We start from the raw sequence: 26,610 nt of genomic DNA, 5'->3' as shown, positions 1-26,610 counted from the left end.
TTCTAACTTTGGTTTTCCAAAATAGAGAAATAAATATTTTATTCCGATATATATATATATATATATATATATATATATATATATATATATTGTTGAAATTAGGATTTATATATATATATATATATATATATATTTTTTTTTTTTTTTTTTTTTTTTTTTTTTGTTGTATTAAAATAATTAATAGTGATAAATAAATTTTTAAATACACAAATAAAGTTTTTAGTTGTGTATTTTTATTAGTTGTTTATTTGTGTGTAATCAGATATCAGGTTGGGGGAACGTGATCTATATAAGAGAGTAGATCACCGCTGAATAACTTTTTACAGAGAAGTTGCTCTCGTAGTAAAAAAATTTGAACACTACTGTACCATAGGTTTGTAAATGACCTTTTTGTTGGTGGGAGAAATATAAACAAAACTTGCAGTAAATACTTCAACTACTTGCTTGGTCAGTTAGATTGGTCAGAAGAAATTGGAGTGGCAGACATTGAAGTCATCTACTCTGGTGACTTTAATGTTTGGGTTATTATTTGACTGCAAAATCTAATAAGGAAATCCTGCAGACCAGTGCAGGAAATTTTTTCCTGCGAAGAATAAGGTAATGGTTATAGAAGAAGATAGTGGCACTTAATGGGTTATTCAAGATAAACAATATATAGCAAGGAACATAGACATCACAAAAGTAAGTACTATTACCTTATGCCAGAAGGAATTATACTGAGTGTAATTTGGACACTTAAATTGGAAAATTATGTAGCTGCAATTTGAAGTCATGCCATGATATCAAAAACAAGCGGTCAGATCTAGATATCTGTGTTGAGGGTGTGGGAGGTACAACATTTAAGTTGATGTATATGCTCTGACTGTATTGCATAATTACAGTGGCAGTACTGCATAATTCAAAAGGTTTGCTCAGAATGTTGAATTCCAGGTGATTGGAATAGAGCTCTCATCTAAAAAAACACATTAAATTCCTCTGCAATTCTCAATTCTCTACATTTACAAATCCATAGAAAAACTGGAACAATAATCAAGTGTTCCGGGTTAAGGCTTATGCAAGTATTCGTGAAATGGGGCTAAGAAAAATTGTGGGAGGAAAAACTTGAGAAAGAACAGGCTGGGTTCAAGCCAGATATGGATTGTCGAGTTCAATTCACTTTATCGCAGTTAACATGTTCACTGCCACTCATTTATGACAGTGTTTCCTGGCCATTCAGAATGACTTTGCTGTGTGCCAATGCATTCATACAATTTGATTGCTCAGGCCAGACTGAGTTATGCAGTAGAAATATGCTTAGAAGTGGCAGTAGCACGTGTCAGTGGCACTGAATGTGTTAATTAAGAAATCATTGGAATCCTACAAGGACAGTACTTAAGTTTTGTAAATCTGGAAAAAGCATATGACAAAGTGCTAAGAGAAAACTTTTCAAAATGCTACAATTATATGAGATAACTGGAACATTATACAGAGAAATACAAGTTGTACTTCATGAGTTGGAATTGATAGCAGTATAGGAATATGGTTCAGTGTAAAATAAGATGCAAGACAGTGGGAGTGATGCACACTGTTATTCTTCATCCATGTGGATCACATTATTAAGGAAAGGGCATTAAACTTAATATCAAAATTTGCCTCTACTTTATGTAGATGGTATTATAAACAAATTTGGTACAACTTTCCAGGATTCTTCAGTTAAATTGAAAATCAGCAATAAAAAGACCAAAACTAGAAAAATAGACACGAACAGAACATGAGAATCTAGATAACAAATTAAATATTGAAACATAATACAATAAACTGGTATGGTAGAGAAAACCAAATAAATTTTTATGGAATAAGAATAAATTAGCCAAAACACTAAACTTGACAGTATACAGCAGTGTTGTAACCAATTTTATCTTGTTGATACGAGAATTACATTAGAAGTAACACAGTTGAGTTCTGAAAAATGAACATGCGGTTTTATTGACAAAATCATATGAAAAATAAGTAAGAAACAATATTGTTAGTACTCACGAATGCTCGAGCTATTCTAAGGCATTATGGTCTCTTAAATAAAATGGAAAGGAAAAAGTTAGCAAAACAGGTGTTTGAAGCCAAAATGGAGCAACTTAATGTAGTTAAATATGTCCTAGAAGTAGAAGAAAAAAAATACAAGATTTGATATGGATTACTGACCAGTGATACTTATTTGAAGAAAAATTTTGATAGGAGATTGATAATCGCGTAAACCTAATCATGTAGTACTGTCATAGTATTCTGTATATCCCTTGAAAGTACATATCAGGAATTTGATGATGATGATATTTTATGATTTTCATATTATTATATCTTTTGAAAGTATTATTCAATTTTGTTCTTTTTTGTTCAACAGTGTTTCATATTCTTGTCAGTTTCACTTTCACTATCAAAATTAATATCTACATATGTAAAATTCTTAACTGCTTCTTTTGATGTTAGTCAGTCTTGATTTCTTTTGGCATTTATTATTATTATCATCATCAGTGGTAGTAGTATTACATGACACCTTCATCTATAAATTTTGCATGTTCTCAGATTTTCCTGTATATGGGATGAAAACCCATGTTTCCTGAAGAATAAATTCTGCTACTTCCATATGAGATTGGCTAACTCACCTTCAATTGAAAAAGGCTATAAAAATTCTTCTCATAATGACAAAAATTAAGCAGTGATCTTGTTCAATCAAAAGTGCAATATCCTACCAGTCTTCCAAATGTGCTATGGTGGCACTGTTTTATTATATTTATATAATGTATTATGTGCTTTAATACTTAAAATAATGATGTTATTATTTAATATGCTTATTAAATTACTTAAGGAATTTACAACATACAAATGATATAAATTAAAAATTAAACTTTAATCTAATTAATCTAAAATTAAATAAATTTTTAATTTATATAATTTGTATGTTGTAAATTCCTTAAGTAATTTAATAAGCATGTATAACCAATGTCTAAGCCTTTCAATGAGAATTATTTAGTAATTTTTTAGTCAAATATAATAAATTTTATTATCAGACATTTTGTCAAATCAGAAAAAAATTCTGTTATCTGATATGGTCTTAAACAGTCATATTAGACTATCACTAAATACTTTCTGAAGTTGTTCTAGGCCATGAGTGAGTTAATGTGACAGCAAATGAAAAAGAAATATAACCGTGTAATTTTGTATAGTTAACTTACACATCGCTACCATAGAAATTCTGTCAGTTAATTGTTCGGTTTCACATAGGTCTAGACTAAAAATTCTAGTCCCAGTTCACTTCCTGAAACTGTGCTCAGATCAGCATCATATAATCAGCCTAGAGGTTTCAGTCTATTTCTTTGCAATATTCAGTAAAGTCATCTTTTTCTCTTATTGAATACAGAAATAACATACTGTGTATTTTACCTCATTGTCTGAAACCTTTGTCTCATTCAACGTCAAGTCCTCATTAAAAAAAAAAACTATTTTTCACTCATTTTACATGGAAAAAAAAAAAAAAACATAACACACATGCAATTAAAACAAGTACATCTGTTTTCTAAGCATATGTTCTTTTCTAAATTACCCCCATTTCCCCCATCCTGCACAGCTGTACATCACTTAGATCAGGAACTTTTAGTACATGCTATTAAATTCTCAAAACATATTATTATTATATAACACCTCCAGGGAATCTAAAAACTCATCGAGGGAGGGTATCCACTCTACAACTCTGTCTCGACCCAATTCTCAAACTACAATCATCATCTACACCAATGCCATCTACTGCCTACCACCACTACTAGTATTTTCACAGACAATCACAAACATCCATGCCCATGGTGGGATTTGAACCTGCAGTCGCTAACCACTCGGCCAACCAGGCCAGGTTTACTTGACAAGAAATTATATTCTTCTTTTAATCTGCACCCGCATGTGAGCAAAACATCTCAAAACCTCAGTATAAATATTGTCATCATTAATACAGATAAAATAGATTTTATCTGTATTAAAGTATTATTAGATTTCCATTTGTGATAGTGCATAATAATTATCGTTTATATAATGTTGGAGAGCACCTAATAGTCCAGTTAGGATTTTAGATTTTACAAATATACATATTTGTGTTATATTTTAATTTGTATTTTTAAAATTGAATCTAGTCTAATCAAGATGCCTCTTGTTTTTTATGTCTCCCTTTTTCAACTGTCTTATTCTCTTGCTATTTATGCTGCAACTTGTAAATTAGCCCATATTCACTGCTGGCAATTTCTTTCCTTTCATTTCCAGTAATCTGTTATCAACAAACTGGAAGAATATCATCTGCCTAGAAGAATAAAAAAAAATAATAAATACACAAATAAATCTGCTGCCATATGTATGGATAGTCCAACAAGATCATTCCCTGTATGCTGTGTACAGAAGGATTAAACAACTGTTCATCATAGCATATTTAAACACCAGAGAGCTTTCCTAGAATTAGCATCCATTTTTAAAGTACCCTAACCTAAATAAATATAGCTGAGTGAAATTCCAGGATATGGGGAATAATTTTAAGGTCTCTTGCCTGACAACCAAGGCTTGCAGTATCCTTAATAGGACTTCACACTCAACCACCTTCATTTCCTTTATGGAGTCTGTGTACATGCTATTTTACATGTATCAATGATTATGTTTCTTTCTGACAAGTTGAAACTATCAAACTAATATTTAATTTTCTTCTTGTCTGTACGATGCATTATTTCTTCTAAATCTGTGTAATGAGTTCGGAACTGAATTTAGCCTGCATAGAAACATTATATCTTGATGTTATAAGCTTACATAGCTGTAATGCCTGTTAACTCTTTTGTTGTCTCCATTCAGCCACATTACAGATAGCTTCTTTCTTTAGAAGCAGAAAAAAGGTTGTATTTTAACTCCATTAAAGTTAAATAGTTGATATGGTGTGTGTGTGTGGGGGGGGTGTATACCGTTAGCTGTATAGAATATGGTGTGCATTTGGAGACCTTTTGAAATGTGCCAAGAACAACATGCAAGACATGTAAAACTCAAATAGAAAAGCAAAAATTGCAGATGGACTGCATTATAGTCTATAAAAAATAATGGTACTTCCTATTTATTAAAACGTTTCTTTATCTCTTGTGTGTGTTATGTTCCATCAAGTTGTTTTCGACTCCTGGTGATCCCACGAACATACACTCTCCATTCAGATCTGTCCCTGACAATGTCTTTCAGAATTTCCAAGTGCACTCCAGTTTTTCTTTAATTCCATCCACCCATCTAATTCTTGGTCTTCCTTTTCTTCTGCTTCGATCAACTTTAGCAAGCATCATCATCTTCTCCAGACTGTCATTTGCTCGCATAATATGTCCGAAGTATGACAATTTTTGCTTGATGATCATAGCTTACAGTGAGCAATCTGGCTTTATTCTGTCTATCACTAATTTATTGGTTTGCTTTGCATTCCATGGTATTCTTAGTAAGCATCTCCAAACCTATAATTCAAATGCATCTATCTTCCTTCTTTCACTCTTTTTCAGGGTCCATCTTTTACATCCATACAGTACCAAAGGGAATACCATTGCTTTCACGATTTTGATTTTTGTTGCGAGACTAATATCTTTATTTTTAAAGATCTTGCTTAAATTTATCATTGCTTCCTTTCTGAGTAATAATCTTCTTCTAACTTCTTCAGTACAATAACTGTATTTATCAATTTGGGATCCTAGGTGCACAAAATTGTTAATTGTTTCCATTTTCTCCCCATCTACTTCAAAATCATTAAGTTCACATGTTGCCATAACTTTTGTCTTTTGGAGGTTAAGTTTAAGACCATATTTAGCACTTTATTTAACTTTCATAATAAGTCTCTCCAAATCTTCTTTGCAATCTGCCAGCAAATACCCATCTGCATATCTCAAATTATTACTATTTCTTCCACCAATTTTAATTCCAACTTGAAGACTCCTCCAGCCCTGCCACTCTTAAAATGTATTTGCTGTACAAGTTAAACAGAAATAAGTTACATCCTTGTCGCACCCCTTTACCTCTTGTGAAATACTCAGTTTCTGTAAGATCTGTTTGGTCAGTAGCTTCTTGTTTACAATAAAGATTCCTCAGAAGGATAATGAAATGCTCTGGTACTCCCTTTCTTCTTAACACATTCCACAGTTTCACATGATCTACAGACTCAAAAGCCTTTCTATAGTAAAGGAAACAAAGGTAGACATTCTTTTGATATTCCTGTGCTCTTTCTATTATCCATCTCACATTAGCGATTTGATTTCTTGTTCCTCTGCCTTTTCAAAATCCCGCCTGTTCATCTGGCATTTCTCTTTTCATGAATGGTTCCATTCTTTTCTGAATGATCTTAAGTAAGACTTGCATTAGAAATCAATGCTATAGTTCTGTAATTTTCGAACTCTCTTGCATCGCCTTTCTTCAATAATCATCATCAAATTCCTGCCGTGTACCCTCAAGGGGGTGTACAGGATATAATAGTACTACATGAAAAATTTACATCATCACTAACTTCCTATCTACAATTTTCCTCCAAATCAGTCTGTTACTTGTCAAAACTCCAACATTATCAGATCTTATATTTCTATCGTCTAAGGCACTTTGTACCGTATCAATCCACCGATATCTTGGTCTTCCTCTGGGTTGTTTTGCTGCTAACCTGGCAGAGAATACTTGTTTTGCTAATCTTTCCTCACCAGACCACCTGAGATTAGCTCTGCTAACGCATTCCTGGATGCTGACAATGTCAGGTTCTTTCCTAATATCCTCATTTTTAATATGATGTTGCCATTGATGCCATCTGTTCACGCCTCTAATCTTTCTCAGGACTCTCAGATCCATAAGTTAAAACTGGTTTGAACACTAGTTTTGACCTTTATTGAGGTATCTTCAGTGGGTGCCAGTCCTAAGTGGAGATACCAGGCAGAAGCATTAGCAAGGTCATCTCCCCCCCTACAGGAGCTGCCAAATGGTGTGCCACCTTTTTATTAAATTACTCTGGATTTAGAGAAAGATGTTGATAGTTTATTTTTCACTTGGTCAGACTATTGAAGTGACCTCAATGAAGGTCGAAACCAGTCTGGGTAGTGGCCCTTCCCTTAATGCATAACATTATACATATCCGCAAAGATATGTGTTTTGCATTATGAGAGATACATAGATAGAAGTGTTGGTAGCTTGCTCCACCTTTGCAAGGAGTTGCCCAGTGTTGTACAACTTTATCCCAGTCCTGAAGATACTTTCAGGTGCAAACTTTGTTTGCACACACTTGGATAAAGGATTAAACTAAATTTATTATAGTCTGACCAAATCTTCTCATAACTGCTGTTCTAGAAAGTTGTAAATCTTTAATATTTGAAATGATTTCATTTTTATTTTTAAAATCAGAAAATAAAGATTCTGCTGCTGCAAGGAACGATTCTTTTATTAATTCTCCATCAGTAAAAGGCTTTTTTGCTTTTGTTAATAAATGACACACTTTCAAAGATGCAATAGTGGCTGATATTGGTTTATTTATTACTTTTGAAATCGCATTTTGTTGTCCAGAAAGTCCTGCCCTTAAATTTATAATTTTTGGGAAAATCTTCATCACATTTTGCATGTAGCGATCGAAAATGTCTCTCAATATTACCAGGGCTTTGAGCAACTCAATAGGTATTCCATCTCGTCCTGGTGCCTTCTTACTGGATAGCTGTTGCAGTGCCCACCTCACTTCATTCTCCAGTGGTACTGGCTCCTGTGTATATTCCTGCTCTTCAAATTTCTCAGTAATTTTGGAGTCCTTTCTGTAAAGGGCTTCTGTATTCTCTTTCCATCTTTCTTTGATGTCTGTAGCTTCTGTAAGATATCCTTTGTGTTTACTTTTCAATAATTTCACCTTGGCACTAAACTTCCCTGTTAGTTCTCTGATCTTTTGCAGAAGATTTTGTTTTTCCTTTCTTGTTTTGGTCTTCTATTTGTTGACATTCCTAGTTAAAGTATTTTTCCCTGTCTCTTCTGGCTTGTCATTGAAACTCTGCATTCAAATGCCGTACTTTCTGCAAATTTCCCGTGGTCTTCATTTTCCTCCTTTCCTGAGCAGTTTTGATGGCATCTTCTGACAGCCATTTGGACTTCTTATAAACTGTTGGAATATTCTTCTTTGCTTCTGTTTAATTATATCTTTAATCTCTTTCGATACTTCATCTGGTTCTCTTTCACACAAATTGAGTGTGGTGAATCTGTTCTGTATACTAATATTGTAGTCAGCTGTTATGTTTTCAAGATCATATCCGCTCAACATTTGTGTTGTTTTCAGTTTCCTAATTTCACATGTATTGTAGCCACTAATAACTCATAGTCTGTTCTGCAGTCTGCGCCTGGAAAAGTCTTGAAAGACTGAATTGCACTTTGTCCAAGTATATAGTCAGTTTGATTTCTGTATTGTCCATCAGGTGATATCCATGTGTACAATCTTCTTTTGTGCTGTTTAGAACAGGTGTTAGCAACAAACAAAGAATTCTCTGCACAAAACTCAAACTAGTCTCTTCCCTGCAGTGCTACGAATACCTAAACCAAAACGACCTGTTATTCCTTGTTCCTCAGTCTCTCCCACTTTTGCATTCCAATCTCCAATAAGTAACCATAAATCTCGCTTTGGTGTTGCATCTATCACTTCTTGTAACGTGCCATAAAATTCTTCAATGTCTTCTCTGGTGCCTCTGTAGTGGGTGCATAAACCTGAATGATGGCCATATCGTTCAGGTTTATGCATCCAGTGAATATAGATGTCCACTCACTCTGAGAGAAACGATTCTGTCACTCACTGGATTATAACCTAATGCATACCTAGCCATCTTTTTCCTGAGTAAGAAAAATACTCCATTTTCTTTTTCTTTACCTCTTACCTGCTTTGAATTGAAATTTTAATTTGAATTTTAAAGTAACAACTTAGATCATCCAAGCTTTGTTTAACTTGAAACCAGAAACAAGCTATGATGATTCCCTTTATTTGGAAGGCTTGAGTTTGAATTCCATGTGAAGAATCCTTTTAAGGGTTTTCATCCCTCAAAACAGTCAAACTAACAAGATAAGTATAAATGCAATATACAAACATAGCAGAATATGTGGTTAAGATTACTGTCCCTATCATAGCATAAATTAGGTTTTTATTAGCACATATAATTTAGCATGACACATTTCATTGAACTTAACAAAAATGCTTTGGAAAGCCTGTATTTTATTAATTTAGCATCATAAACCATTTCTGAATCTTAATTTTTTTAACGAGTATATGTGTATAAGTTGGTAGTTTATCGTAATTTATATAGCTGTATGCATGAAGATAAAATGTAGTTCACATGCCACTGAATAATTAACTAATAGTCCTTTCTTTGGAATTTTTTCAAGTGCCATATAACATTGCTAATAATTTTTTCCTCTTATTACAGGTGAAGAGGGGAGTAAAGCGGAAAGCAGATACAACAACACCTACAGCGAATTCAGGTTATGAACCAGGGTACCAACCACAGCCAGATTCTAAAGCATCGAAAATATCGACAAGAAGAGAAAGTGGAAGACCAATTAAAAAACCATCAAAAGACCTTCCTGATACTCCTGTAAATATTGTTTTATTCATTATTAGAAAATAGTTCTGAGCTCATCTTCAGAAACATTGTTAATGGTGACATTTATTTAATGGAATAAGGCCTTTTTTCCATACTAATTTAGTATACAGAGATGTGAGCATTGAATTCCCAGTGGTTTCCTTTTACCAACTACATAACAACCTTCCAGCCACTTTGCATATTTACTCATGGGCTTGTCAGTTGGAGTATCCGATAAACAAAGGAATTGTTGAATCTCAGTACATATTTTCAGTGGGAAGTGCTCCATAATCATTTCAAATGTGATTTAAATAATAAATGTCCACTTGTCACCATAGGGAGCATTCATATTACTTGTCTATACATAATAAGCAGCATTTTTATTTATTTATTTTTTTAAATTTTATTTTACCCTGCATAGGATTATTATAGAAATAAGTTGCAATCAAACAGAAAATTAAACTACTGTTTATAATAAGATTTTTATCTGCATGACAGTGGTGTAATAATTCATTAAGATGGTAGGCATAACATTATAAAATTTCAAAACAACATTACAGTTGAGAAGTGCAAGATTATAAAATTTCTTCAGCATTTTTAAGTGGGAAATATTTTTTTCTTTTATCAAGAAACGGTTTATTGTACAAAGTTATTTTTCCTTAGTCGGGTCTGCGCCATTGTTACGTTTCTACCCTTTATATTATTCTTTGCGTGATTTACTTTCTAATATATACTTTGGCTTCTATCTGCTATCTTTAACTTCATGTATCCCTAAGTAGTCTATCTTACTTGAATATGTGATCTTATCACTTATCTAGCAAATTTCTCAATTTTTGGGCCCCCAGAAATACCTGTTCCCTGATCACTATAAGCTATCCTTATTCATTCAGGCAAATTTATTTACTGCACCAGCCTGGGCCTTAAGGGTAGAGTTTAACTCAGCCTAAGGATAGTTATAGGGTATCAGGTGCTACTAATATCATTTACTATAATTCAGAAGCTTTAGGTTTTCTAGTTTATTTGCAGTTGTGCTCCTTTTCTTTCTTAATTGGGATATCCCCGCTCACATATATGATCACAGGTTCAAAATTTTATGAAGGGTCAGAAAAGAAAGGTCATTTTATCATAATGAAATAACAAATTCATTAAACAATTTTAATGAATTCGTTATTTAATATAATACAGTAACAAAACAGTTATCAATACTAAGTTAAACTCTTATTTTCCTCTCACTCTCTCATTCTTAAAATATACATTGATTTCTAAATCTTTACCATTCAATTTTCTCAACTTATTTGACATTTTAGTTTACAACTCATTAGGCCAGCTAGGCATTTAGCACATTAATATTTTCCCTCGAGTGGATCATGACAAAATATCTAATAAACTAACAGTTCTTAAAATTCAGTCCAAAGGTATAGAGTTATTTACATAAATTTCAATTCTTCATACTTCCTTTTATCACATATTTGATAATACACTCTTTTCCGTACTGTTAGTCAATTTCTCTAAAAGGGGCTTGAACATGAGAGTACTTATCTACACTGTTTTGGTTTCTCTCCGTCCTTCCTTCTTTGTGAAGATTCTGGCTATCTTGATTCTACCACCATGTGGGATTCACGTGCTTTTCCTGAATCGGGCGCTATTTCTTTGCTATGGATTTACATCAACGCTTCTTCTCATTAACGGCCTGCGTTCGATCTTGCTGTGCCATGCTGGAACTTCTCGAAGGTCAGCTCTTAAAAATAAGAACCGAACCACGATGAACACTTGTAGCACACTGTGAGAATACAGGAACAAACAAAACCTCATTAAAACCGCTTATAAAGACTCAAAACTCTCCTTGAAACAATCGTCACTGGTAATGAAACGTGGTGTTTTGACTATGAGCCAAAACAAAGCGCCAGAGTGCCAAGTGGAAACCACCAGAAGAGGGGCATCTAAAAAAAAAGTCGCTTGGAGAAGTCAAAAGTATAGATAATGCTGATTTGTTTCTACGATTCCAAGGGCATTATCCACAAAGAATTCGTTCTGCCTGGCCAAACGGTCAATGGTGAATTTTATCTCAAAGTTTTGAAGCGATTGAAAGTGAGAATTCGTCGCATACCGCATGAATATCGTGATTCAGGCAGCTGGCCACTTTTGCACGATAATGCACTATCTCATCGTTCGAACATTGTGAGACAGTTTTTGAGCAAAAACCAAGTTTGTGTGTTGGATCACTCGCCATATTCACCTGATTTAGCACCTTGTGACCTCTTTCTCTTCCCCTGACTTCTTTGCCGATGAAAGGAAAGTGATACGACACCGTTGAAAATATTCAAGTGGCTGTAACCACGACCCTCAACAGTATCCCAAAAACCGATATAAAAAAAACTCATTTAATGAATTAATTGACCGTGCCAAACATTGTATTGAAGCTGAGAGAGAACATATTGATTGAAATAAATGATTGGAATAATTATAATTGGCCTGTGTTTTATTTTCTATCAAAAGTTCGGTTTCTTTTTGGAAGAGGGTGTACATCGTTGGTCGCCAAAGTGGACATCATTGTACGGGTAATATTTAATTCGGTTAACTTGGATTACCTCCATCCTGAACGACAATGCAATTAAGAGTGAATCGTGGGAACAGTGACATGAATAAAACCTGTAAGATGGCGCAAGGTCATGAAAATAGTTACGGAGGCCAATCATGTTGGCCAAAATGACGTAGTTACCAATAAACGGACGTCGGTGGTTCCCTCCCGGCGGCACGGTGGGAGAGAGATTGCAACACGTGCGCGGTTGCTTATTTACTTACACTTACACATATTCGATCCCATTTCTCATTTTTGCGCATCGACATACAAGCGAGCGTTAATGTTCTAAAATTCATCAACATACATATTATAATTCAATCGTTATTCATTCACGAACTAAACTTCTCTATGTTGAAGAGTTGAGCAGGACTGGTAGTTTTGTACATCCTATATAGATACATATAGGATGTACAAAACTACAATATAGGAATATTGTATTATTGTTATTTTGTTATCTAAATTAAATTTTATATTTTATATATTATTTATCTCTCCTATCAAATATGTAATGTTAAGAAGTACATCGAAAAAAAAATGTATCCCTTTGACGTTAAGCCAATATAATATTTCTTGTATGTGTAATATATACTATATTACACATACAAGAAACACTGTAACTATAAATAAACAATCTAAAAACTCACATAAGCATCTTTTCTGCTTGTCCTGTTGTAATTACGTAATAATAAAATAGAGGGGGTCGATAAAAAGCAAGAAACTCTTGAAAGGGCCGATGGTCAAAGACGTTTGGCGACCCCTGGTGTACATGAAGAACTTACATCATTACTAATTTCCTATCAACAATTTTCCTCCAATTCAATCTATTATCTGTCGAGACTCCAACATTATCAGATCTTATATTTTTGTCTTCTAAGGTACTTTTTACTGTATCAATCCACCTATATCTTGGTCTTTCACTGGGTCTTTTTCCTGCCATCCTGACAGAGAATACTTGTTTTGCTAATCTTTTCTCTTCCGTTCTGTGGCCATATCACCTGAGATTAGCTCTGCTAATGCATTCCTGGATGCTGAACTATCAAGTTCTTTCCTAATAGCCTCGTTTTTAATATGATATTATCATTGATCCCATCTATTCACTATCCTAATCTTTCTCAAGACTCGCATATCTATAGTCGCTAGTCTTTGGTCAAGTGTTTTTATTTCTAACCCAACTCTCAGATTCGTAAGTTAAAATTGGTTTGAACACTGTTTTGTATACAGCTACTTTAGTGTTTTGACTAATTTCTCTCTTATTGTATATAAATTTATTCAGTTGACTTCCCACCACACCGGCTTTGTTGATTCTATTGTCTATTTCCATATTTAATTTGTCATCTTCACTAAAAATTGTGCCTAAGTAACTGAAATGTTTTACTTGTTCTATAGGTTCTCCATTCACAATGCAGTTGATATTTTCAATGTTCTATGTTCTGCCCATTTTCATTGTCTTTGTCTTGTTATTGCTGATTTTCATACCAAATTTATTACAACAGTTATTCAGTTTAGTCAGGGAATCTTGCAGACTTGTACTGGATTTATTTAAAGTATAACATCAACTGCATAAAGTAAAGAGCTGAGATTAACATCTCCAATTTTGGTATCAGGTTTAATACCACTTTTCTTCATAATGTGACCCATATAAATAACAGAGGGAATAATGTACGTACTTGTCTGACGCCAGATTTAATATCAAACCATCTTCCTGTACTTCCTTCTAGTCTAATTGCTGACCTACAATTCAAATAAAGACTAAGTATTGCTTGATATAATGTCCCATTGATACCATATAACTGTAGCATTTTGAATAACTTTCTTCTTGTCACATGTCTTTTACACATCTATAAAACTTAAATACAGATCTTTGTTATGTTCCCACGATTTCTCAACTATTTGTCGTAAACAATAAAAACTATTTATAATGAAGGTTTATTTTTTTGATCCTGAGAATTAGTAATAATATTTTGGTTTACAGATCAAGTGTTTAATCAATTTTATTAACTTAACCAACTAGTTTCTCCAAACTTTAACTGTTGCATCTTCAGGGCACTTACATATAGTCTGAAACAATCTCACAATTATGTATAACTATAAAACTGACAAGAATAACTGTAAAAAACTGACTAGAATAATTACAAATAAAATAGTATCGAATGTGCATGAAACACTTATCGCGTGTACAAGATTAGCTAGCTGTTGCTAAGGAACTTTCTGTAGTTTGTATTAAAGTTCGTTTCTTTTGTTTTTAAAGATTTGATTAGGGTTTTCCATATCTCTGGGAGAATTAGGCCTTGATTTCTGTTAAGGTTGACAGTAGAACAGGCAACTGTGGCTGCTTCTTTGAAAATTCTTGAATGGTAATCTTCCTCTAAGTAAGGGGAACAACTTTTGTCCTACTCGATGACATGGTTAGTTGTAGAGAAATGAGACGATAGGCCAGAAATGTCCTGTCTGTTGTTTTTGACATAGCCAATGTGCTCTTTTTGCCTGATTTTAAGGCTTCTCGAAGTCTGTCCGATGTAACTAGAGCCACACGAGCATGGAATATTATAAACTCCAGCATTTTATTTGTAATTATTCTAGTCAGTTTTTTACAGTTATTCTTGTCAGTTTTATAGTCTCACATAATTGTGAGATTGTTTCAGCCTATATGTAAATCCCCTGAAGATGCCAGCAGTTAAAGTTTGACGAAAACTAGTTGGTTGAGATAACAAAATTGATCAACACTTGATCTGTAAACCAAAATATTATTACTAATAAAAACTATTTGTTGAGAGGAATCATCTATGAGCTGAATTATTCTCTTGTGGACAGCATTTTTTAGAGAAGTTTTAGGTGTTTAATCCCAAAATTCAACAGTATTCTAAGCTTGGGTGGATTTGGGATTTGTATATAGTGAAGAGTTGGTTGGGTGTAAACCAGCATCTTGAACAAAAAAAAAAGTGCCTAGTTTTTTGAATACTGAGGAAGTTATTGATGTGATGTTTATGCCAGGAGAGACTGAAGGTGAATTTTAGTCCATACAGGGAGAGAGAGGTGGTCTGGTGATTACTGAGAGTAAAGAAATAGTAGCTGAGATCTCCTTTGTGAGACAGAGAAAGAAAAGGCAGGATTGTGTTTTGGTGTCATTGAATGTGACCAGATTGTCCATACCCCCACTGAAAGATAGCACATAGACATTGTTTAAGGCACTAGTTGTAGATGAACTTGACTACTTGGGATGTCTGTGCACTGCATAGTTTGTCAGATGAGTTCACCATCAATGCTGAAATATCACAGTGCTGTTTATTATTATCTACACTCTTTCTCTTCATAAATTACCTACTGTCAATTACCACTAATCCTATTGTCTGCAAAACTATGGATAGGATTAAAAGGATTAAAAGTAGATCATTTATGTACAAGAGAAAGATTGTAGGTAATAGACCAGAGCTGTGGGGGTACTCCTGCATTGATGGTGAAGTTCAAAGAGAGTTAGCTGGCAATCCAGTTACAAGAGGGTGGCAGAAAGAAACGATGGCAATTGATTAGCAGGCCTCAATGTCAAGAGCTACAGCACAAGTTTCTCAAACCCTTTTCATGGCACATGTTGGCAAGGTGCAAGCTAAGAGGTCATTTGTGGATCTTGAATGGTGCAATCCGTACTGATAGTTGCTGATTAAGTGGTGAGCCTATAGGTAGTGGAGAAGTTCAGGGGAGGACTAAAGTGATGGTGATTGGCCAGTAGTTTGACACTTAGCTTTTATCTCCCTTTTTGAAATAGGATGGATACGTGGCTGTTTCCACATATTGGGATGAGTATCAACTATGTATAACAGATTGTAGAGACGATACAGGACAGGTTTTAGCTCTGGAGCACAGTGTTTTGAGAACACGTGGAGAGATGCCATTAAGTCCAGACAAATTTTTAGTGTCTGAGATATTTAGTAATTTTTCTGCTGATGTTTTGTCAAAAAACTACAGGAGTCATACAGTGCTCAGATACTGGTATGGTGGGTGGCATCAAACAACAGTAGTGCCATCAGAATGAGAAAGAGAGAAGTGGTGGGCAGATGAACAGAAGTTGCATCTAATCCTCATGAAGGGACAAAAGGAACAGCTTCCATTTGCACAAGAGTTGTTGGGCTTCTGTTGTTGGACTTCATGAAATCAGATTATAAGATTTAGATCTGATAATAACCGTTTTGCATTTGTTGCATGCTTTGGTATAAGTATGAATTTGGAGTGACATGCACCACCTTCAGTAAGCTAAGATGAAATTTTTTTTTCATTCCACCTTTGATATACTTTCTGTTAAATCAGAGCTTGGGAAGCAGACGAGGATTTTGGGTAGAATGGGGCAGGGGGGGGGGCCTCTATTCTGGTGAGGATAACTTCTTTGACTTGTTCAGAGCAGGTGATAGGGTCAGATGAGCAGGAGCAATAGCATCTGATCAGGAAAGGAAGAATAGAAATTCTGGGGGTCATCTCTTTAGTATCTTTGCCATGCCAGAGGATGAGAGATTGGGAGTGGTTAAAGCAAAGGCATTCGCTAAGAGAGGAGACTTGCACATTGTGGTCCAAGTTGCTGAGAAGAGTACTGATACTAGCCCTACACTGTGACCTCTACACTGTATTAGTAGGAAGATTGACTAAAATGGGATCCATAGAATTGGGAGAATAAAGAGGCTTATCAGAATTAATGTAGGTAAATGAATGATTTGTGGAAGCTTTTTCATGCTTACACGGTGATCAGAATAAAGTACGAAAATTATTGAAACAAGTACCGTGTTAGAGTAAAACTTTAGTTTAATATAAACCAAAATAAAAAACGTGTTAGGTCATTCTTTTATTTCAAAGATTTCTGCCTTTTGCTGGTGAGGCTAAATTCTTGTCCAGCTTGGTCACTGGTGTTGGAAAAGGGGAATCAGTCTGAATGATGGATATTGAGGTCACCTAAGAATATGATATAATTATTTGGATGGCTGGATTGCAAATGGTCACGTTTCATTGTGCTCTGAGTTGCTGAGAGGATCAGTGACTTCTAGAGTGCATTTGGAGGAAGAACTGACTAAAATGGGATCCATAGTATTGTGGGAGTGAACAGGATTATCAGAATTCATGTTGGTAGATGGATGATTTGCACTGGGTCATTGCTTATGATAAAGATTTCTGCCTCACATCTGACTTGGTCGGTGGTGTGGAAAAGGGGAGCCAGTTGTAATTGTGGACAATGAGACTTATTTGCCTGTGATCTCACAGAAGATTCTCCTAGGAAAGAAGAGGATGATTTTTTTCAAGACCTTCAAGAAGTCAGCTAGCACAAAGAAAAAGGAAAAGGTTAATCCTACTTGGGATCTAAATAGTAGAGTAGAAAATGAATACCACACATATCAAAATGTTATGGGAAAATTTGGATAAAAGAGCATGGTAATAATGGTAAGTTAGATTACAAGATTAGATACTTGCTAGATTTTTTTCCAGAATCTAGACTAAGAATTACCAGTACCATGGTCCATCATAAAGATGTGCACAAATTCACATGTAGAGAAGATACAAGAAATAAATAAGAAAAGTATTGATTTTGCTACTATTTATAGTGATACCTTCACACAAATGGATTTGAAATACAAATATTCGATCACCATTTAATTTTGAGTAGAATAAAAATGCATTTCTTATCAAAAAGAAAAATATGCACAAAAGGTTTAAAAAGAATCAGTTAAGGAGCTTTCAGTGAATTAGACTCAAATATACAAATATTATTCAGGGGAAAAAAAAAATAAAAGGAACGAGTTTTGAAAACAAGAATTGAACAATTTGGAGACATTGATTCATTCAGGGAGGCATGTGGTGAAGTTGTTTGCTTGGATAGACAAATCAAAACCCCCATCATGGACTCAGGAAGTTGAAGAGACAGTCATGGAAAAGAAGAAAGTATATCAAAATTTCTTAGCTAGTGAATCAACATGCATTTTGAAAAGAATATAGATAAAAGTGTCAGAAAAAGAAGTAGTGTGTAGCTAAACAAAAGTCATGCAAAAATTTAGTAAGAATATAGGCAATAAATATCAGTAAGGTTGATAGTGTTCTGGAGGCTTTTGAAGAAACTTGGAAATAGAGATAAGCATACTGGAAAAGAAATGATGTCACCTTTATTATTTCTTTTATTATTTCATATTTGTGCAAATAGTTCATGTCAATGAAAACTGAAGACAAATATTCTAGATGTCTGGAGTAATAATGTTGAACTATTACTAAATGAAGCAAGAAATAGTGATTAAAAATATGCAAAAGGAATGTTATGTACATAACGAAGCATAATAATACTAGAGGCAGGAAGAAACCATTAAAAACCTGATATGTGGAAAGGCATCTGAAATAGATATTTGACCAGAAATGCTTAAATATGGAGATATAAAATTTTTTCATTGGCTACATTACATCATTCAGAAGAAGTGGTTAGAAGGTCGAATTTCGAATAATTGGAATAGAGTTCTCATAGCAAACCATTTATAAAAAGTGAAATAGAGCTGTATGTGAGAATTATGAGCAATTTTCTCTATTCGATGGTTTTTTACCAGTGGCAGCTCATAAGAATTTGTAGTGGTGGGGCTGCAATGCTACCAGCCCTGACTGCACTAAAATCATGTGTTATACCCATTAGGTAGTGGTTTGATGCAGTCTGCATTGAATGCAGCTCCAGCGTTGAGTTACTAGCCAGTACTGATACTAGCCCTACCCACACAGCACATTGGCTATTGCAAAATACAACTATTGCTACAAAATGAATTATATGAAATACTGTCGCACGGTACCGTATTACAAACAAGAAAATAACGGTTTTTAGATAAATATATAAAAATTTAACAACAGCAATAATAAAACAGGAATTTTCATTTTATACTGGAGGGGCTGCAGCCCTTATGGACAAGCCACCACTGATGCAGGCATACATCAAAAGAGGCTATGAAAAATGGATTTAGGCTAAATAGACATTGTCAGACTCAGATTTTGGTTTTAAAACAGATAGTGGAAAAGTCATGGGAATATAATGGAGATCTGTATCTATACAAAAACCTATAGAGCAAGTAAAAAGTTCAGCTGCTTGGCACAATTTTTAGTGACAAAATTAATATGGAAATAGATAACAGAATAATTAAATTGGCATGGTGGGTATCAGCTGAATAAAATTATGGAATTAAAGAGAAATTTGTCAAAACACTGATTATCTGTATACAGGACAGTATATAGTATTCATGTGCTAGTATGGAGCTGAGTCAGAAGCAGAGCAATTAAAAATAGAGAATTTTAAGAAAAATTAGGGGACTGAGCACATAAGTGTCAGCCTCATATTAAAAAAGAGAACATTAGTTAGAATAATATCTGGTATGCTGTTTTACTCATATCTGTGAGACTGAAATATTGAACTTAAAATGCACTAAAAAATAATTTATATTAATAGTTTATTCGTGTACAAAAAATCTACTTAATTTTTTTTTGAACATTTTATTTAAACATTCTTGGTGAGGAGGGTGGGTTGATCAGAAATTTTATTAGTATAAAAAGGCATAATTGGACCATGCTAATTGATGTTGTAGCTGGAGTGAAGTTGTGTGTTTGGATTTCATATTTAGTGCTTCTGTTGATGTTCTTTGTTACTGCTCCATCTTTCTAATTTTTTTTCATCCAGTCTCCCCCACATAAAATTATATTTCTTGAATTCTTTGGGCTATCAAGGAATTACAAGGTCAGTTGATTATTTTCATTATACTAGAACAACTAATGCTATGAGATAAATGTGCTCATCTATAAATTTCATGTTTAGAGGCTGGTTTTGTGTTTTGTCGAATGAGATATCCTAAATCACCAGTAGTTGAAAACTCCATAGTAAATGCTCTTCTCATACCAATGAAATGTAGGTCTTTCATTCCAAAACTTTGTTGGTTTAGATGCTCAGGAATGTTATTGCAGTGATGTAGCATGCAAATGCTTTCAGTAGTTGCCTGTTTCTCTGTTTTATTCAGATACGTAGTTCTCATGTGGATGAGAATTACATCCATATGAATATGTATGAATTAGAATGCATTCGTTCTTTACAATGACTCACCTTGCTCTTCCTATGCATCTTTTGTGAAGAATGATAATAGTACAGTAGGCATTGATTCCAACAAGAAAAATTGTTCTGCTAAGTGACTTTTTGATTGCCACATCCGAAATGTTAATTTATTACTTGGTGAAATTTAGTCTTGAAGCTTTTGCTATTCATAAATGTAGTATCTTAATTAGTTACACTCATAAGGTTTATAGAAATAAATCTGCATAATCAAATTTTATTTGGTATGGCAGCAGAATTCTAACACTGAGTGATTCTGTCATGCATTAATAGTCTAGCAAAGATGACTAAGTTCAGATTTCATCTGTGACAGGATGGAAGCTCAGATTTTACCTTCCAAAAATAGTCATATTATTATGAGAATATGTACTATAGTATGCTGTAGCTGGCAGAGTGCCAAGAAGAGTCAGTTGGAGGGAAGAAAACAGTAAGGGACGTATGAAGTCGTCAACAACATGTAAAATGACATGTTTTATACATAACATCTTCCAACTGTTATACAAGCAAAATAGTTACCACTTTACTAGCATGTTCATAAAAGAAAAGCTAATTTTCCGATGTGTAATAATAAACACTTATCCCACAAAATGGATTGATTAGCCTATTATCAGAATGGATTCTCCTTCTTCTACCATGCACAGAAGTGTCAAGGGTTCTCTCATCTGTGGTTCAACTATATGTATATTTAAAACATATATAGACCATTCTTCAGACCAGAACATAATAATTCTGTTCAGTATATTTATGTTCAAAAATGTTTCTTTTCAAAGCAAGAACCACATAAATAGCAGGATCATGGCAGGCATGAAGAACCTATAAAATAAGCAAAACAGCCGATTAAATTCAGTTTTTAGCGAAGGTAGCATATTAAATATGGAAATAAGATAAGAATAAGCAAAGCCAGTATGGCGGGAAGCTAGCTGCATGGATAAGAGAGAAATCTGCCAAAAGACTTACCAAAAGTAATCTAGACTGTCTTCAAGCCAGCTTTATATTATGGATTTGAGGGCTGGATTAGAAATAAAAATCAGACTGCAGACCATAGATATGAAAGCAACTTAATATACTAGCATTCAAGAATGTGTGAGCAGAGATAATTTGTTTTGCACAATCTTAAACAAAATGAAAAAGGGGCAGGTTAGCAAAACAGGTGTGTTGCTTGCTTGGATGGTGGTGGTAGGGGGAAACAGAGGAAATCCAGAACTAGTTGCATTGTTCTATTATTTGTGTTTTAGAACACTAAAGTATAGATCTAACAGTATTTGAGACCTAACATCTAACAAATGATGGGGGGGGGGGGGGGGAATTGAAAGAAAACTAGTAACACTTTAAGAAGAAGAAAAAATGTAGTATTCTCAGAGTATCCTATACCATCACTACTTTTTGATGCTCACTCATTGTAGTAAAGTTCAATTGGTGAGCTAAGGATTTCATCATCATCAAATTCCTGCCATGTACCCTCAAGGGATGTACAGGATATGATAGTACTACACAAAAAATTTACATCATTACTAACTTCCTATCTACAATTTTCCTCTAGATCAGTCTGTTACTGGACGAAACTCCAACATTATCAGATCTTATATTTATATCATCTAAGGCACTTTGTACCATATCAATCCACCTATATCTTGGTCTTTCTCTGGGTCATTTTCCTGCCAATCTTGCACAGAACACATGTTTTGCTAATCTTTCCTCACCCATTCTGTTTAAGTGACCATACCACAAGAGATTACTTCTGCTAATGCATTCCTGGATGCTGACAATGTCAAGTTCTTTCCTAATATCCTCGTTTTTAATATGATATTATCATTGATGCCATCTGTTCACGCCTCTAATTTTTCTCAGGACTGTCATAGCTGTGGTCTCTAGTTTTTGGTCAAGTGTTTTACTTCTGACCCAGCTCTCAGATCCATAAGTTAAAACAGGTTCGAACACTGTCTTGTATACAGCTAATTTCGTGTTTTGACAAATTTCTCTTTTATTCAGTTGACTTCCTACCATACCAGCTTTGTTGGTTCTATTGTCTATTATTATATTTAATTTACCATCTTCACTAAAAATCGTGCCTAAGTAGCTGAAATGTTTTACTTGTTCCTTCCACTGGTTCTCCATTCATAACACAGTTGACATTTTCAATGATTCTGCCTATTTGCATTTTCTTTGTCTTTTTATTGCTGACCTTCATACCATATCTATTACAACAGCTATTCAATTTAGTCAGAGAATCTTGCAGACTTGTAGCGGATTTATTTAGAAGTATAACATCGTCCGCATAAAGCAAAGAGCTGACATTAACATCTCCCATTTTGATATCATGTTTAATACCACTTTCCTTCATAATGTGATTCATATAGATAATGAATAACAGAGTGATCCTTGTCTCACACCAGATTTAACATTAAATCATCTTCCTGTACAACTGCTGACTTACAACTCAAATACAGACTATGTATTGCTTATTGACACTATATAACTGTAGCATATTGAATAGCTTCTCTGTTGGCACCTTATCGTATGCCTTTTCCAGATCGACAAAACTTAAATAGAGATCTTTGTTATATTCCCATGGTTTCTCAACTATTTGTCGTAAAGTGAAGATCTGATCCTGACAGCCACTATTTGGCCTGAATCCAGCTTGTTCTTCACCAAGCTTTTCTCCCACAATTCTTCTAACCATTTCTCAAGTATACTGACATAAATCTTGCCCAGAACACTCAGTAGGGAAATACATCTGTAATTCTCACATTCAGTTTTATTTCCCTTTTTATATATGGGTACTATTAGAGCCCTACTCCAATCATCGGGAATTCGTCCCTCTGTCCAGGCATTCTGAACTATGTAGTGCAGCCACTGTAAGACTTTTATACCACCATACTTCAGCATTTCTGTCCAATAATAAATTTAGTTTAATCCTTTATCCAAGTGTGAGCAAACAAAGTTTGCGCCTGAAAGTAACTTCAGGACTGGGTTAAGGTGGTACACACCAGGGCAACTCGTTGCAAAGGTGGAGTAAGCTACTAACACTCCTATCCTAGTATCTCCTATAATGCAAAACACATCTCCTTGCGGATATGTCTATTGTTATGCATTAAGGGAAGGGCCACTACCCAGACCGGTTTCGACCTTTATTGAGGTCTCTTCAGTGGGAGCCAGGCCCAAGTCGAGATATCAGGCAGAAGCATTAGCAGGTCATCTCCACCTATAGGAATTGCCAATTGGTGTGCCACCCTTTTTTAATAAATTACTCTGGATTTAGAGAAAGATGTTGAAAGTTTATTTTCCACTTGGTTAGAGTATAATAAATTTAGTTTAATCCTTTATCCAAGTGTGAGCAAACAAAGTTTGCGCCTGAAAGTATCTTCAGGACTGGGTTTTCATTTCTGTCCAAATATCATCTACTCCTGCTGTCTTTATTTCAAGCCTTTGATGGCCTTTTCTGCTTCAAGTATGGATATATATATTCCTGACTGCATGCCTGTTTGCTGTTTTTTACCACTGTGCTGTCATCACTGCTTGTTTTATTTAGCAGTTTTTCAAAGTAATTACTCCATACTATAAGGATATCTTTTTCTCCCATTTTCATGTCACCTTTATCATCTCTAACTCCTTTTACAGCACTCTTTCCTCCATTCCTAAGCTTATTCAACAAACTCCAGAATATTTTGCCACCTTCTTGATATTTATTTTCTATGTTCCCGCCAAAAGTCTTCCCATGACTTTTGTTTCTCTAAGAGCACAAGCTGACTTATTTGATATGCTTTCTTCTTTTCCTTCACTGCCTCTTTAACTTCCTGTGTCCACCATGGAGTTCTGCTTTTTCTATCCTTGCAGACAACCTCACCACATGCCTCTTTGGCTGAATCAATCAGGATTTTTCTTCAAGGTTTGCCATTGAATCTCCAAGGTTTGGTTCTTGTTCTCTAACTCTTTCGTTTTTTCTTCAATAATCTTTGTGTATTTTAGTCTACAGTTCACATCTGAGAGCTGCTCGACTTTTATTCGCTTTAAAACTTTCTTACATTTTATTCTTTTCAATATGAAATTCAATTTTATCCTGCTCAAGACTAAATAGTGATCACTTCCAATGTCATATCCTCAGTACACTCTGGTGTCATGCACCAGAGGGAAAACATCACTATCAACAATAACATAGTCAATGAGACTTTTCTTATTCCTTGCCTCTTCTCTCCATGTGAATTTGTGTACATTTTTATGTTGGAACATGGTGCTAGTAATAACCCGTCCATGTCCTGAGCAGAAATCCAAAAGGTATTTGCCATTATTATTAGCTTTGCTCTTTTCTCCAAATTTTCCCAAAATATTTTTGTATGTCTGACAATCACTTCCTACTCTGCTATTTAGATCCCCAACAAGAACCAACTTTTCCTTTTTCATTGTGTCAGTAGCTTTCTCTATAGCCTCAAAAAAATTCCTCCACTTCTGCCTTAGTAGAGTCTTCTGTGGGACCATAGTCACAAATAAGTCTCATTGTCCAATTCCCCATTCTCATATTTGCCCATATCACTCTACTTGAGACTGCCTGCCATTCGAGAAGATTAGCCTCGTATTTAGTGTCGAATACGATGGCTACTCCTTCTTTTCCTTGATTGTCATTGCCTAAATATAACATTTTGTATGTATTGCTCAGAAAGATCTCACCAGTTTTTGTCTTTTTTGTTTCAGTCACCCCTATTATGTCGATCTGGTACTTATCTAATTCTTCAGATAGCTCTATTTCTTTGCCATTCAAGCTTCTTATGTTGATAGTGACGATCTTTAACTTTGGTGATATTGAGTTAGGGTGTGTTTTCAGATTTGTTCCAGTAGCTGACTTTTTGCTGTTCGCCCTGGTTCCCTGGCAAAAACAACGGGGACCTTGTTTAACCGGGCGACGCCCCAGCTGGCATGAAATTTTGTCATGTTGTACCATTATTTTTATTTTGGTTTTACCAATAAGAATACAATTTGGTTGGCTAAATCCCAAATTGCCAGCCCATCCTCGTTTGTTCAGTATCCAGTAGATACCCAACAGGGTGCACCACGAGAAGGTTAGGATTGGACATTAGGTCAGATGCCCTGGTCTGCTGTGTGGAGGTCTCCTCTCAGTTATACAGCTTTGGCCCTTAAGGCTAAGGGTTTTTATTTATTTTTTATGCCTGCTTTAGAGACCAAATATGGAACATTTTCAATCCACATGAAGTATCCAATAAGCAAGGCCTCACACAAGGTGTTTCTTCCACCTAAAGAGTCATAAACACATGTCCAACATAGTTTCTACTCTACTCTATTGGCAGTAGAGTAGATGTGCTAACCACTCAGCCAGTGAGGCTGGCAAGCATCATTCATCATTTCCTGGTGTGTGCTCATTTGAACTTATCAGGAATTTATGGTGATAAAATAAATTATACTTGACAAGAGATTATATTCTTGTTTAATCCAATGAAAAAAAAAATTGCTTCATGTGCAAATTTTGTTTGCACACGAAGTATCTGAGTTTAATCCTATACACTTGGGAAAGGGATTAAACAAGACTAATGGCAGTGTATAATTCACTTTGTAATCAAGTAAAAAAAAAAAAAAAAAACTTTTTACGCCTATTTGTGATAAAATATAATATAAATGAGAGTTTTCCTTACTTAATGAGTTACATATTTTGCATTTAAGAACAGAGTCGGGTTGTTATCCATTTAAATTTGACAATTTTATTTTGAATAATATTTTTTAGCAACCTAGTACAAAACCAAAGAAAGGAAGAATGACTGAACAGATGAAGTATTGTAATGCTGTATTAAAGGAACTGTTTGCAAAGAAGCATGCCGTAAGTGAGAATTACTTAATAATCGATATTAATATCGTCTGACTTAGTATATCAAACACTGACTAATATTTGTCTTTTAGTATAGCATTGAAAACCTAAGGTTAATAGATAAAAAAAAAATAAAGGGAGAATGTATATATAAAGAGGAAACAGGGTTGGAATTTTAATAAATTTGAGAATATGTCAGGTGAACTAGAAAGAATAATATCCAGGAGTTAGAATTTAATTGAAGGAGGATTAATAGTAAATATGCAACTCCACAGCATGAAATATCATGTTGATGAGCAGTAAGTTTTCTCAGAGGAACATCATTATTTTTATCTTTCAGAATAGACAACCCAGCCAGAACACATGCAGCTAATAGAGATAAATATCTTGGCCACATAACATCAGCTTGTAACCAAAACATTTAAAGATATATGGCATAAAAAAACTTCATAAGGAATCTTGATTTGAAAAATCAGCTGATAAATGAAAATGCCAGTTACTGTTAACTGGAGCATTATTTAATGATTAATATAAA

The 26,610-nt window shown here is 34.5% G+C and overlaps 1 protein-coding gene across 8 annotated transcripts in view; it reads left to right on the top strand.

Moving 5' to 3' along the window:
* Nucleotides 1–26,610, top strand: part of LOC150092301 (homeotic protein female sterile-like) — a 579,681-nt gene that overhangs the window by 215,738 nt on the left and 337,333 nt on the right. For all 8 annotated transcript variants that reach the window (XM_090415148.1, XM_090415149.1, XM_090415147.1 and 5 more), the window contains 2 exons: nucleotides 9,438–9,605; nucleotides 25,995–26,087. In XM_090415148.1, coding sequence (XP_090271274.1) covers nucleotides 9,438–9,605; nucleotides 25,995–26,087 — 261 coding nt within the window. The remainder of the gene's footprint in view (nucleotides 1–9,437; nucleotides 9,606–25,994; nucleotides 26,088–26,610) is intronic.

The sequence above is a fragment of the Typopeltis vanoorti genome, chromosome 26 (genome assembly GCF_054136105.1).
Source record: "Typopeltis vanoorti isolate ZY-2024b chromosome 26, IOZ_Tvanoo_1.0, whole genome shotgun sequence".
Taxonomy (NCBI): Eukaryota; Metazoa; Arthropoda; class Arachnida; order Uropygi; family Thelyphonidae; genus Typopeltis; species Typopeltis vanoorti.
This window is presented reverse-complemented; position numbering and strand designations above follow the sequence as displayed.